This window comes from Zeus faber (assembly GCF_960531495.2).
Source record: "Zeus faber genome assembly, chromosome: 20".
NCBI lineage: Eukaryota > Metazoa > Chordata > Actinopteri > Zeiformes > Zeidae > Zeus > Zeus faber.
The window spans coordinates 16,293,248-16,307,126 of record NC_137207.1 but is presented as its reverse complement, the minus strand read 5'-3'; the positions used below and the strand labels follow the sequence as shown (position 1 = coordinate 16,307,126).

Genomic DNA, 13,879 nt, shown 5'->3' with positions numbered 1-13,879 from the left:
ATTCCTTGGACGCGACGGCTTTGCCCAGAAATGCTTTGTGGAACGCGGTTCCGGGTCGTGCCCCGGGTCGGCGGCATCCTCCAGCGGGAGTCTCCAATAGAAAATGCGGAGCGGGCGCCCCATGTGCCCTTCCCCTCTCAAATACCAAAGTGCTCCTTCCATGGAGCGAGGCGGCTGCTGTTGGCGTGTGCATTTTTGAAAAAGCGGCGTGACGTCTTCAAGAGGGCAAGGGCGCGCCTTGGCAAAGATCTGGCGCGGAGACGGCCTGGATTGAAAGAAGAACGGGGTGCCTCGCGCGCGGCGGTCCAATGCCCCTCTGAACCTGCGCTCTCCTGTAAATAACACAAATTCACCATCACAACGCAGGAGCTCAGCAAGCAAAAGAAAGGGATTGAGCTGAGTATACATGGTACAGTAGAACGGCCATCTTTAAACTATATCGTGACGGCGTCTGGTGTGGAATCCATCACTGCCCCATACGTGCTCGGCTACTAAGTTATTCATGAACCGCGTGAGCATAATTTACGTGAACAAGATACAAGAAAGTCCATTTTCCAAAGCCCCTCGTCGGTCCCTCTACATCCGCTTTTTGCGCCAAAGCGTGTGTGTGTGCCCAACAGCCATCAAACGCGATTTCGTGCCTCGCGTACGGCTGACAGTGAAGCAGGGTTGTGGTTCCAAAGTGATTTATCACTGGAACGGCAACGTCCTGATCAAAGCGGCCTTCAGGTGTGTACTGCTGAGGAACCAGGTCTAAACTCCCTGCCTTTGAAGCGCACTCCCTGAATTGAAGGGTCAGCTCCAATAAATTTCAGCTCATATCCCAGTTCCCATCGCCACCGCCCCCACCTTGCATTTCAAGTAACTGGGGTGAAAAACGTGTCAACCGGAGGAGGAAAAAGCCAGAGAGTCAAAGGTGAAAACGGCTGCGTCTCGTCGAAAAAACAGAGTTCATTGCGTCACTGCCCGAACCACACAAAAAACAACAAAAAAAAAACCAACAGAAGAAGAGAATGGAAAATACAGAATTATATTACACACAACCAGAACCGGAATACAGAGCTGCTCCGTACCACCATCGTTTTCGAGGCTGACATCGGCTGCTGGACACAGTATCAGAGAAGGGCTGGGTCAGCTGGACCACGTTTGCTCTTGGGCCAAACTGCCGGTCAACAGTGGAGGGAAGGGGGTTATCGAACCCCACAGATTGTTGTTTACCTAAAAAAAAAATAAATAAAATAAAGCGCCCATTGTGGCACGGTGGCGCCACAATGGGCGGTGCACTGCTGCCTCACAGCAAGAAGGTCTTGGGTTCGATTCCCACCTGGGGCACTGTTGGCACTGTGCTCCGGTGGGTTATCTCCCAAATAGGAGCCTTGCTGTGTGGAGTTTGCATGTTCTCCCCGTGCTCACATGGGGTTTCCTCCACCTCACGTCAGTAAGGACCCCCACCAAAATCATGGACACATCATCTGCCCACTGCTCCTGGCTGCCCCCCCCCCCCCCCCCCCCGGAGGAAGGACAATCCAGGATGGGTTAAATGCAGAGGCCACATTTCACTGGCCACCATCCAAAGTGTGTGTGTGTGGTGGGATAATTAAAGATTCTTCTTCTTCTCATTGGACCGGCCTCGCTCGTCTACACCTCATGGTCTCCGCTGCTCCGGCCTCCTGCAGCACGTATGCATTATTGATGCAAGGTGTGGATGCTCGAGCCAACAAAAAGGAAAACAAACGGGATGCGCCTCACACCGTAGGAATAACAAACTGCCTCCTGCGACCCCCCCCCCCCCCGACCCAAACGCGCGGCCCCGGCGTCTTACAGTTCAATGCCCCCCCCCCCCCCCGCACGGGGCCCAGCGCAGGGAGGTCGTGGCCCCGTGCTTCGGGAGAGGAGCGTCCCGTCCGGACCGGCGGGAGCCAAGACTTTGATGGAGAATGGGCGCTATGGGAGGTGGGGGGCGGCGGTGACAGGTGCAAGGCCACTTGTGCTCCCATCCTTCCCAGATATAAAAGACAGGGAGCGGAGGGGGCCCGGCTGTCTCTACCGGGGAGCCTCGAAACGGGTGAGTAGCACAGCGGGGAAAGGAACCGGGCAAAGCGAGGAGAGAGTTCACGGACGAGACCTCGAGTCGGGTTTTCCGTTTGTACAGTAAACGCCAGTCCCGGGGTCACGATTTCTGAATTCTCTGGGGTTTTTTTAAAATTTTATTTCCGTCCCGTAATTGTTTTGAGTCGGTCGTTCCGTCCGGTGGAGTACGTAAACAGATGGAATAAGGTTGTTGTTTTTTTCATTTTGTGCGCCATTTCTTTTATCGGTCCGTCTTTGGACTCAGTGGACGGGGAGGGAGGGGAATCGTCGGCTTTGATCTCGGACTCGATGTATGTATTTATTTTTTTTTATCTCTAGCGCAGTCAGACGGGGGAACTGTAGCACATTCATCTCGATGGAGGGAAAAAAAGTTCTTGAAGTGCAAATGATGGTATGAGATTGGGGGTGGAGGGGTGATGAAACCCATGGAAAGGCAGATATTCTGCTTCATGTTGGGAAGCTTTGCTGCCCCACACTGCGCCACCTGAATGTGAAAGCGTGTTTACACCGCCAGCGCGGCGTACGTGACCCGACGTTCACCCAGAGCCACGCGCAGAAAAAAAAAAAGTCACACATAATTTACAAAAACACATTGCTTTTGATCTCTCTCTCTCTCTCTCTCTCTCTCTCTCTCTCTCTCTCTCTCTCTCTCTCTCTCTCTCTCTCTCTCTCTCTCTCTCTCTCTCTCTCTCTCTCTCTCTCTCTCTCTCTCTCTCTCTCTCTCTCTCTCGACTTCCATTGTGGTCCCCTCCCTCTGTTTGTGCAGGAGCAGAGATTCTGAAAGGGCTGCGCAACCCCCAAGCGCCGTCTTCCCGCTGGCTCACTGCACCGCAGCTAGGGAGAGAAAGCGACATGGCGGAGGACTTCGGAACGCAGGTGAAGAAGGTGGCCCTGGCCATGGGCGCCTCCCTCACCGACCGGGACGTCGACCGCCTCCCACGGGAGATGAGAGTGCAGGGTGACGCTATGTGTGACGGGCGAGCAACATTCCCCCCCGTAAAGATGGGATCGTTGGGATGACGGAAATTAGGTCCTTTATTATCCTCCCCTCTGCACCGCAGGCCACTTCAACTATTGCAAGTTCCTGGAGTACATGAGGCAGTTCAACACGTCGGAGAAACGGGAGGACGCCATCAAGACGGCCTTCCGGATCCTGGACAAAGACGGAAGCGGCTACATAGAGTGGAATGAGATCAAGTAAGCGCCTTGTGTCAAATTGCGCGCGCGGTAGAGGCCGCCGACGCGAAGCCGTGACGCCCGCACGCTTCTTTTCCCCCCACCCCAGGTACATCGTGTCCGCGGTACCCACCTCGTCCCCCTCGGTGCCCCTCACTGACGAGGAGGCAGAGGCCGTGATCGAGGCGGGAGACACGGATGGAGACGGACGCATCAACTTCGAAGGTGAGGGTCCGTCTCGACCTTCCGTTCGGGCTCTGTGATGCTGGCGCTGCAGCTCAACTCAAACTGCATTGATGTATGCTCACCACCAGGGGGCAGTATATCCTTACATTGTGAAACCCTCCTGTGGTAACTGCTCAGTAATCAAGCCATACTTTAAAAGAAGTCACATCACTAAAGGGTTAATCATCAAAAGTGAGCTTATCATCGACCTATGAGCAGTTATTAAAGTGCAATGCATTGAATGGATTCGCAGATCTGATTGTCTGTAGATCTGCAATTCAAGCAGTAATGAAAGACAGAAAAAAAAATCACACCTATATGCATGGAAGGCCAAAATCTGAAATGGCTAGGGTTTCAAAATCCTCTCATCAGCTGTAATACGTAGCTATATTGTCGAGCAGACAGACGTTTTGGCCGCCATTCCAGTGGTGCAATGCATGACTCATGACCCCCCCCCCACCCACCCACCCACACCCACACACACACACACACACACACACACACACACACACACACACACACACACGGCTTTCAAACACTGTCCCTCCCTGCCTTTGCAGAGTTCTCCGACATGGTGAAGTTAGAGAAGAAGCCAAGAAAGTAGGGAGCGAGCCGTCCATCCACTCCTGCCAGAGCGAGAGCGAGAGAGAGCGAGAGAGAGAGAGAGAATCACTTCTGCCCCTAGTGAAGATTGCACTTCCTCTTTAAAGAAAAAAAATGTAAAGCCGTCTGCAAAACAAATCACAAAAAAATAAATAAATAAAAGTGAACCAAGTGACTTCTGTTTATAGACCACATACTTGCTTGAATCAAAAACAATTCAGACCTGGTTAAAAATCACACCTTCCTTTAATATGCATTTCAGAAAAGTCACAGTCAGAAATTGCACGATGAATGACCCCGATGTATCCACAACCAACCTTTGCTACTCTGAAACGTTTCAAATCTTAAATAAAAACACAGAATAATCCCTGATTCGTGTGATATATTTGGTGTATTTCACAAGGTACTTGGTACCACTACATCACACACACACACACACACACACACACACACACACACACACACACACACACACACACACACACACACACACACACACACACACACACACACACACGTTGGCAAACTATTTGTCCAACTCAAGACCCAGTTCCACAAGTCCTGGCGTTTGTTTGCGACCGACCTCTGTCTGGCGACTTCCTGTGACCGTGGCAGCTGAATAGAGGAGAGCAGGTGCACCGAGCTCTCTGCACGAGGCGTTCCTGGGAGCCATGACGGCTTGGTGCGCAGCGACGAGGGCACCGGCGTGACAAGGCTTGTTCCATCTTGTTGCGGAAACAACTTCCGTCACCTCAGACATTGCCCCCGCTGCGGCCGGCGCAACGCACTCGGCAGAACTTGTGATTCACATTTCAAGAGCACGAGACTCGGTGTTCACATGTGGTATTTTGCACAACAGGAAGAGAGGAAAATTTTTAAGCACAACATTTTTGTGCTTAAAAAAAAAATAAAAATGTTTAAAACTCTTTAAGAATGAAAGGAAAATAAAAAATAAGTTACGTTTCTAAAAACTCAAAATGCAATCAATCAATCGTTTCGCCCAGGTTCACACACGCACTGTCAGAATGGAACATGAATACAGCCAGCCCTGCTCAGAATGACTATTTCTGTAGTTCTATATTTGATCTTGTTGCTTGTCTGCCTGGGGACACACACACACACACACACACACACACACACACACACACACACACACACACGCAAATGGAAACAAAACCATTCTTTGATAAAACCACCATATCTGTACCCAAAATAGATGGAGCAACGGCGAGGCTAAAGATAATAACCCCCTCCCAAAAAAAAAAAAAAAAACAACAACAACCAACATCAACTGTGGCTTCTTCCAGACCGTGTCTGGGCGTAGTGAACAGTCGCTGCTGCACGAGGCCAAGTCGTCAGTCCTGTAAACTTCACTCAATGCTCATCTGTCGCCACATCACACGTCCCAGGCTTTGGGGCGTTTGGGGCTTTTGGACGGAGTGGTTGTGACAGCCCGCAGAGGCTGTGTGCGTGCGCGCGCGCCGGGCGGGGCGGGGCGCCGTTCACTGGCCCATGTAAAGCCGTATGAGGCCGGCGTGGTGCAGCTGCTGCCACAGCGCCAGCTCCATGCGCAGGTCGTGGTTGATGTAGAAGCCCACCGGGTGGTACCTGCTGTCGTAGTAGTGGTCCGAGTACTTGCTGTAGTCCGGAGTCATGAAGCCGTATGCGTTCACCTTCGCGAAAAAAAACACGTTTGTTTTTTTTTTTTTGCTTTTTAATCGCACAAAAATTTACTTGGTGCGAATTGGTGACAACTATTGCGCTACATACATTAAGCACACATACACTCAAAGTGGGTACACAAACCTGTTCCTATCCGAAACCTACCCTCTACCAGAGGATGCAACAAATCATTCCTCGTTATACCCTTCTGCTCCAACAGCTCGACATCGCTGCTTGTCTAATGACTGGTTTTTCGGACCTGGGGGGAGGGGGGGCATTCCCTGGAGGCTCACCTGGTCACACGTGTGCAGCGCTACCAGCAGCATCACGGCGCCCGTAGACGGACGGTAAATGTCCTTATATTTGGTCTTCAGTGCATGGGATCGAAGGAACCTGAAACGTTCAGATGGTGATGAGACGCGAAGTGTGAGGACTCTCCCTCCCCTCCCCTCCTCCCCCGTCGCGTCTCTCGCTCCCTCACCTGTTCCTTAGGTAGCGAACAAAGTCGGGGTGGTACATCTTCAGCTTGTCTGCAGACACATGGTCTCCAAAGTAGTCGGGTGGACTACTCACACACACACACACACACACACACACACACACACACACACACACACACACACACACACACACACACACACACACACACACACACACACACACACACACACACACACACACACACACACACACACACACGAGAAAGTAGATACAGATAGATTTAGGCAACAATACAACACATTAAATAAGGCATTTCAGTTTGGATAGTCATAAGCTTCACAAAGCGGGAGATATTATGGGTGCAAGTGTTTAGTTGGATGAAAATGAGGCCCGTCTTACGAGACGTTGCGCTCAGGCCCTTTCTCCACCGGTGTGTGTGTGGCCGCGGCCTTCATCAGCAGGTAGTCACGGTTGTGGTCCGGTAGGAAGACGTACCGTGTCTCCTGTGGAGCAGGGAACGAGGAAAAGGAGAGAGGAAAAGGAATTAGGGGGGGAAAAAAAAGAGAGAGAAAGGGTTTAAAAAAAAAAAGAAAAAAAAGCATTAACACACTAGTCTCGACGAGACCTTTTCGAGATTGTCCTCGGCGGAACACCAACGGTAGAATACGATAGACATAATCCAGTGTTATACCAGGGTTCTACAATCCTTTCCATCTCTGTTATGAGGGAGGCTCATAACAAGGATGAGCAATTCATTTTTCAGGGTGTTTCCTTTTCAATGTCCTTGTAAGAAGAACTCCTATTCGAGAGCGAGGGAGGGGGAAAAGAAAAAACACAAAGGAGGACGGCTCTTGGCATTTTGTTGTCCGGCAGCGTCTTGTGGTCTGACCTCAGACACAGGAGGCCCTTTGAAGCCTACGCCGTTCCTCATCGAGTTCCTCATCGTGTTGGTGGAGAAGGTGTAGTGGGTGGTCCGTGACCCCACGTCCTGCTCGAAGCCCTTTATGACTGCCGCGTTTGTTCTAGACATCGCGCACACACACACAGACACACACACAAAGAGGTATACACACGTACAACGGAATACATGAATATACAGACATACTTGCATAGACGGGCTAAAAACCCAAACAAAAGACCAAAAGACCGTTGATTTCCACTTAGCCTATCAGTCACCACAGTAACCAAACACAGCCCCATGTCTATGTGCTCTGAAGAAGTACTTGAAAAACACATCTTGAATAAGACACACTGAAAACTTTCCGGACGCAGCGAGGGGTCTCTTATCGACAGCTATTCACCCGGAGGCCACAAAAAGCCATTCACAAACGGGCGACAACGAGGCACTTCTGCTCCTTTGAGACCAGGCGGAGAGGGCGCGTTGGGAAAAGTCAGCGTGAGGCAGGAAGGAAGGCTCTGACGTGTGACATTTTCCAGGAGCTTGTTTCCAAGGGAGTTTCCCCTCTTGGTCCATCTCAACGGCGGTGAAGCGAACCCTCGGTTGCCGGGGGCGGGACGCCTACCTGAAGACGTAGTGGTGGGCGTCGATCTCCAACCCCTTCAGCGAGTTCTTCAGGATCCCGCCGTTGCCCACCACGGCGCAGCGGATGCACTGCGAGTCCTGGCGCCGGCGGCTCCAGTCGTCAAACATCTGCCGGTTAGCGGGCGTGCTGAGGATGGACAGACTTGCCACCAGCGCTGTCGGGTGCAGAGAGATCATTTGCCGGCGGTTACCTCGATATCGGACTTCAAAGACGGCCATTATCCCGGGACCGCACTCTCCTATTTGAAATCATATTCGGCCCCCGTGGGAAAAAGGCTACTCGGATCTGAATCCCTATTGGTTGGGAAGATAAAACTCGTGGGAATGAAAGTTCCTCTGCCGGCCTGGTCTGCATGGAATACCACCTCTAAATTTCAGATTTTACCACGCACATTGCCAAATTTGCGAAGATAAGATCGGATTTCCCGGGTTGAGCGGGAGGGCGGCAGGACACTATTATGCTGCAAACACGATAAGCATCTTAACGGGAAGGGTGTCCCAAGAGGCATCAACAGAATACTGCGTGTCCTGTTGACCGCCAGCGCTGGGGAGGCGTATCTGGCAGATGTAGACAATAGCTGGTACGCACAATGGCTAAATCAGACTTCCTTCCTGGTATCCTGGCTGGGGGCAAAGTGATAAAGCGAACGGCAACTTACTCTCATAATCTATTTCTCCCCAGCCGTGCGTCCCCGGGTACTGCTTCAGACGCTGGTACTGCTCGGGAGTGGCGTGTTTGGCCCACTGCAGGACTGGAATCGTGCTCAGGAAACGCTCGCCAAATTCTGTTGCCGCCATCTTCCCCCTGATGCCGTCTGGGCAGGTCTGGAGGGGCCAAATACAAGCGAGTGTTTTTTATCACCCACCCACCCATACGCTTGAATTCATTAAACATTCATTAGAACATAGCCCAATTAAAACTCCCACAATACGCGTGGGCCACCTCAAGTTTTCCAGTTGCACAACCTCAATATTAGCACACTCTCTCAGGAGACAATTATCCAGCTCCAGAAAAACAAGCCTAATGGCGAGAGAGTGTCAAGAGGATTCTCATACTATGCAGTAAATATTAATTGGGAAGACTTTCCAATTATATAAGAAATGATTGAGGAGAAGCTATTGCTTGAAGCACAAACAGCCCGAGTCAAAGCAGGAGGAGGAGCGTGCAGTAGCCACAGTCATTGTGAAAGCCCCTCCCTCGCTGTACTGTACAGTACATGCGGTTTTTAAAGAAGCTCTGTATGTAAATACACACGGGAAGTTCGATAGCTTTGCAATATATTTCCATTTCTATTTGCCTAGCGAACGCTGATACGAGGTACTGAAATCCTCTCTGCTCTTTGAAAAACTGCCTGAAGTGGAAGTGTACGGAGGTGGATCTCACCGTCGGCGGTGGCTTGTCGTCTACATAGTAAATATCTCCGATGTAGGGGGGCTCCGTGGTCTTGGCTGCTTGAGGGGGCCGCTGGGTCTGCAGGTTCAGGCCTCGGGTCTCCGTCCCGGCCTTCTGCCCGCCCGCGTCTTTGCCGTCGGCTGGTTTCTCTCCGTTCGTTGCGGCAGGTTGCCCGGTCTCCAAAGTCTTTGCCGTTTTAGTGTCGGCGGTCCTTTCAAGTTCCCGCGGAGGCCCTTGGGAGAAGGGCTTCGGGCTGGAGGTGAAGGCTGAGGACGCGCGGGGCGAGCCGCCTCCGTTGCCGCTGGCGACGAGCCGCGCCGAGCCTCGTGACCCACTAGAAGAGGGGGAGAAGGGAAGGGCTTGACGATGAGCGGGCCGATCGCCGCCTCAGCGCCCAAGCGTCGACAAATTGGTCCATTTCATACCGTGAAGCTGAGCAACAACGTCTACGCGGCTGGAGATCTAACAAAATGAAGGACGGGGGGGAGGCGATTGATTCATGCAACCTCGTCCAGAAAAGTCAACTGACTGATCATTATTGTTCCAAAATCATTTCCAAGCTCGGCACCAGGTGGGCAACGCTGCCGATTTCATTTTTGCCCGAGTCCAAGCTAACCACAGCTGCCATCTCGGGTAACAGGGACTCTCCCGCCTGTCCTGACTCATCATTATTACGGAGACAAACCCGAGGCCTGTCCTTTTCACAGGATGTGAAGTCTCAGTAAAGTGTAACTGGACCTCATTAATGTCCAACTACGTGGTTAATGAATTGGAGGTGTGTGCCGCAGCCAACCGGCCTCAGGAACTGCACGTAATCCTGAGGCCGTCTGGCTTTTAAACTGCTGCACGTTAAAAAAGACGAGCCCTCTCATTAGCACACAGGCACTTTGAACGGCACCCAAGAAAAGCATTTCTGGGCTTCTAGGAATAACTTCCACATGTGTGCAAAATGTCTTTTTGAAAGGGGTTCTGAATGTTATGCGTAAGTAGGATGTCTTTTTGTACTCTCTTTTATATTGTATACCGTCTGATGGGTTTAAGACAAACAAACGCCAATCGACGGAGCAGACAGGGTAATTAAGTCTTGGAGCTGGAGGGCAAAAGAAAACGTTGTCACTTGTGTCGGTGCTGGACTTGGGCCGTCTGCTCGAGTGAAGCTGCACTGTGGTGCGGGCGGGGGACGTGCAACATGGTTATTTGAATACCCAGGAATTAAGGCACAGCCCGTCAGTGCTCCACGGCTCCGGCAACTCCCAAAATGAGAGAGCCGTGAGCCCTGAAAAACGCAGAGACATCATTTAGTGTCTGAAATAGGCCTCTCAAGAGACGTCCAGGGACTCCATTTTGTTTCCTTTCCTTATCTCCTCCTGATGCTTCTTATCTGGCCTAGATGGCTTTTAAATCTGAAGTGTTGCCCATTGAAATTAGGCTTACATTTCACACATGCGTGTTAGGGGATGACCTCCAGCAAAATAACTCTGGGGGCTTTTTTTTTTTTTTTTCCCCCCATGGTCTGGCCAGAGCGCTGTGAGCCTCCATTGTTGGAACCAGTGATACAACTCGAAGGGGGATCAGCAGCGGTTGCAGAAAGCCAGACAACTTTTTAAAATCCCACCATTACCTAAAGGTTGAGGGCTTTTAGGAATGAAAAAAAAGTAGAAGCTAATGGATTTTTATGAATGTGTCCCCTTCTTTACTTGTCTCTGTATTGAAATCTTACAGGGGGAACAAAGCCAGGTTCCCAAACTATTCTCCGCGGCTCCCTAGGGTTCCATAAAGGAATTCCAGTGGGTCCACAGCGAAATGACAGTTTAATATTGTTTGTTGTAGTTTGTTTGTTATATACTTTTTTTGTATTTATTTTTTGACAAAACATCAAAACTCACCCTCAGTTCCAAAGAAAATGTCATTTTTGTTGTGAGATTTGCACTCTTTGCCAGCAAGGTTGAAGTTAATGTTATATTTGTGTGTACCATAGAAAATAAACCCTGGGTTCAAGGGCTGCCCTGTGGCCATATTGTGAGCATGTCCATGTTTGTTCTTTGTTCCGCAAACTTGCCTGATTGTTCCCGGGGGGTCGCTTGTGCCGTGGAAGCCGGCCAGGTGCACCATGTGCCAGGGCATACGGATCTCCAAGCACACACACAGGATGTAGATGCACAGCAGGGAGCTTACAGACAGGAGACCGAGGAACAGCCTCCTCTGGAGCCCCATGCCCATCATGACGAGCCCGACGCTGGCTGGCCGGCTGAGTGTGCGGCCCCTGCCCCCTGCACTCGCTGAGGGTACATGAGGAGCTGGAGGATGGCGGCCAAGGCTCGGTGGGTAGAGAAGAGAGGTGATGAATGCCGTCCTACCACTGAGACCGAGCTTCTTTTGCAGGAGGGAAGGATTTATAGTTGTTGGTGGGGTGGCGGCGTGGAAACTGGTGAATGCAGAGACTTAATTAGCCCACCAGAGGCTTTTGACGCTCTCGGAACTGCCCCCAACTTGCCTGCGGAGGGAAGGAGTGACAAACATGAAAAAATGAAAACAAAACCCCAAAAACATCTCTTTGCAAAAGAGCGGAGTGAGTCAAAGGGGATAGTGGATGAAGAGGGGGAAACCTTATCTTTCGGTGTCAGCAGAGCCGATAATAATCCCTTTTTGATGAAAGAACGTCCTCGTGCCAATGCCCAAAGTGCAGGATAATAATCGTTTTACAGTTTGTTTTTTTCCCCCTCTTTGGACTTTTCTGTCCTGTTGCCCCTCTGTTCCAGGGCATTAGAGTAGGATTGCAGGACACGGGAAGGGAAATACTGGGCACATAGTACTGTCCAGATGGGAATGATCGGTTGACTGTTCTGTTTACAGGAAATTAAATGGAAAAACAGGGTTATACGTTTTTTGCTGGCGACTGACATATACAGGAACGCAGAAACCAGTCCATTCCCCCCCACGCACCGCACCCGCCCGCCCGCCCAAGTGAACGCTCCAGAAGCCCCTGAAGGTCTCCAGCAAAAAGTTGGACACATGAGCACACACAAGCGAGCACCACTTCTCACCTCTTTGTGAGGCTTACAAAAAACACGGCCCCAGGAAACCAGAATTCTGGAGCTGGAGCTTCCCGAGCCCTAAGGGGGGAAGGCTGGAATGCCATTGCGGTGACCCCCTGATAAGCTGTATCTGAGAGACCCTGCGTCTCTCAGGTTAACTGACACAAGGCAGGCTGTTCTCACACTGCAGAAGCCCCTCAGCAGACATTTCAAAGTGGCTTGCTTCAACGTAGAACCAAGTGACACATTTCATCCAAGTGTCCTTTTGCACATTGAACAACACATCTAAGATCGTGCGTTAGAGAACCTGCAGAAGACTAGAAAACGGGGTTACAAAACATTGTATTTCACAACAAAAGTACACAAAGCTGTGCCACGTTGGGACAAGTCTCAAAAGTTTTATTCTGGTCTTTTGTCTTTCTGTCTGTCTGTCTGTCTGCCCTGCTCTGCCAAAGACAGCCTTTTAAATGCAAAACAAGCAAACAGTGTGGTTTTCCCCTCACCCAGTGGCAGACTTCAGTCTTCTTCGGAGCTGGTCCCGCTCTAGTGTGACAGTTTCAAGAGTGGAGACGCGTTCCCTCTCCAGTTTAGAGCCCTGCGTTCCACATCTTGTGCTGAGCCCCACTCTCAGCCCAGCACAGTATGGGCGGGACCATTGTGAAATGAGCAACAGCTGCTGGCAATTGGTCGCCCCCCCAACCCCACTGTGACAGCAGGAAGGGGTGGGAGGGAGATACTGTAGAGAGAAAAGAGCTCAACCAGCAGGGCAGGTTGCAATAAAGTTTAGACATGAGCGGGCAGCTCTTTGCTAAGACAGAGACGGATAGAGTCCAAGAGACCCCCCCCCCCCCCCAACAATCCCTCCCCTCCCCTCCCCTCCATCCGCTTTTCCGAGGGTAAAGGGAGTGAGGTGAAAGTCAATGGTCAGGGTGCGCCGTCAGGTATGCTCTTTCCTCTGTGGAAACAGCACGCACGCGCACAAGCACACACACACACACGCACACACACACACACACACACACACACACACACACACACACACACACACACACACACACACACACACACACAGAAAGGAAGACCAAAAAAGAAAAGAAAGAAGGGCATTTCAATACGCACCAGCAGTTTAGGGAAGTGAGTGAGTGAGCTAGAGGGTGAGGAGCAATGTGGGTCAGCTCTAGACGTTATTCCAGATGTATAGGCTGCAGTCCCCCTGGGAATAAAAGGGCACTTTGGAGATGGAAAATGTGATTGCACCGCTATTACCACAAAAATATAAATGACAGTTATCTTGAGGGATTACGGGGGAAAAAACAAAAAACAAAACAAAAAAAACAACAAAAAAACTCAAGATATTTCCGCAGGCCGAGGCTGCATTTTGGTTATTACTAGTGCAGGCTCATTCAAAATGTAAGACTTTCTTAGACGTTTTAATGGCACAGTTTGACAAAATATCAATGATTCAGTCCTGTAATGCACAATGGAAGATGAAACTGCCGGTTAAAGACACTCTTTGATGTCTGACTCTGTCCGGATGTAAGTTGTTGGTATAAAGCCGTTGGGCAACGATTTCGGTCGGCACTCTCCCTTTCACCCCTGAGCTATCACCCTTCACGCAGATCAAGTTATGGTTTGTCCTTTTAACTGCTAAAAGTCGTTTCCCACAGTCAACATGCGCCTTTTAGTTGAATGTGGCTTTTTTTTGCGGGG

The 13,879-nt window shown here is 50.7% G+C and overlaps 2 protein-coding genes across 3 annotated transcripts; one reads left to right on the top strand and one right to left on the bottom strand.

The window, feature by feature from the left end:
• Positions 1–2,052: 2,052 nt before the first annotated feature.
• Positions 2,053–4,365, top strand: LOC307245812 (parvalbumin-like EF-hand-containing protein). Its single transcript, XM_080021497.1, has 5 exons — positions 2,053–2,065; positions 2,858–3,049; positions 3,153–3,288; positions 3,377–3,492; positions 4,053–4,365. The coding sequence occupies exons 2-5, from the start codon at positions 2,944–2,946 to the stop codon at positions 4,094–4,096; spliced, it is 402 nt and encodes a 133-aa protein (XP_079877623.1). The 5' UTR covers positions 2,053–2,065; positions 2,858–2,943; the 3' UTR covers positions 4,097–4,365.
• A 145-nt stretch (positions 4,366–4,510) lies between these two features.
• st6galnac (ST6 (alpha-N-acetyl-neuraminyl-2,3-beta-galactosyl-1,3)-N-acetylgalactosaminide alpha-2,6-sialyltransferase) lies at positions 4,511–12,767 on the bottom strand. Of its 2 annotated transcripts, XM_080021496.1 has the most exons (11): positions 12,673–12,767; positions 11,741–11,977; positions 11,194–11,628; positions 9,126–9,468; positions 8,401–8,566; positions 7,722–7,896; positions 7,088–7,220; positions 6,598–6,701; positions 6,239–6,322; positions 6,051–6,150; positions 4,511–5,768 (listed from the first exon to the last, which is right to left on the bottom strand). In XM_080021496.1, exons 3-11 carry the CDS (start codon positions 11,355–11,357, stop codon positions 5,598–5,600), a joined length of 1,440 nt encoding a protein of 479 aa, XP_079877622.1. In that variant the 5' UTR covers positions 11,358–11,628; positions 11,741–11,977; positions 12,673–12,767; the 3' UTR covers positions 4,511–5,597. The 2 variants fall into 2 exon arrangements, with proteins under 2 accessions (XP_079877622.1, XP_079877621.1); XM_080021495.1 differs by lacking the exon at positions 11,741–11,977 and having other exon boundaries at positions 12,673–12,754.
• Positions 12,768–13,879: the final 1,112 nt, after the last annotated feature.

Coding starts and splice junctions, on each gene's coding strand:
- LOC307245812 (XM_080021497.1), top strand. CDS start 2,944: ATGGCGGAGGACTTCGGAACGCAGGTGAAGAAGGTGGCCCTGGCCATG. Junction 3,050..3,152: donor ACGGGAGATGAGAGTGCAGG/GTGACGCTATGT, acceptor TCTGCACCGCAG/GCCACTTCAACTATTGCAAG. Junction 3,289..3,376: donor ATAGAGTGGAATGAGATCAA/GTAAGCGCCTTG, acceptor CCCCCACCCCAG/GTACATCGTGTCCGCGGTAC.
- st6galnac (XM_080021496.1), bottom strand. CDS start 11,357: ATGATGGGCATGGGGCTCCAGAGGAGGCTGTTCCTCGGTCTCCTGTCT. Junction 6,702..7,087: donor AAGGGCCTCCTGTGTCTGAG/GTCAGACCACAA, acceptor CCTGCTCCACAG/GAGACACGGTACGTCTTCCT. Junction 6,151..6,238: donor GTTCGCTACCTAAGGAACAG/GTGAGGGAGCGA, acceptor TGAACGTTTCAG/GTTCCTTCGATCCCATGCAC.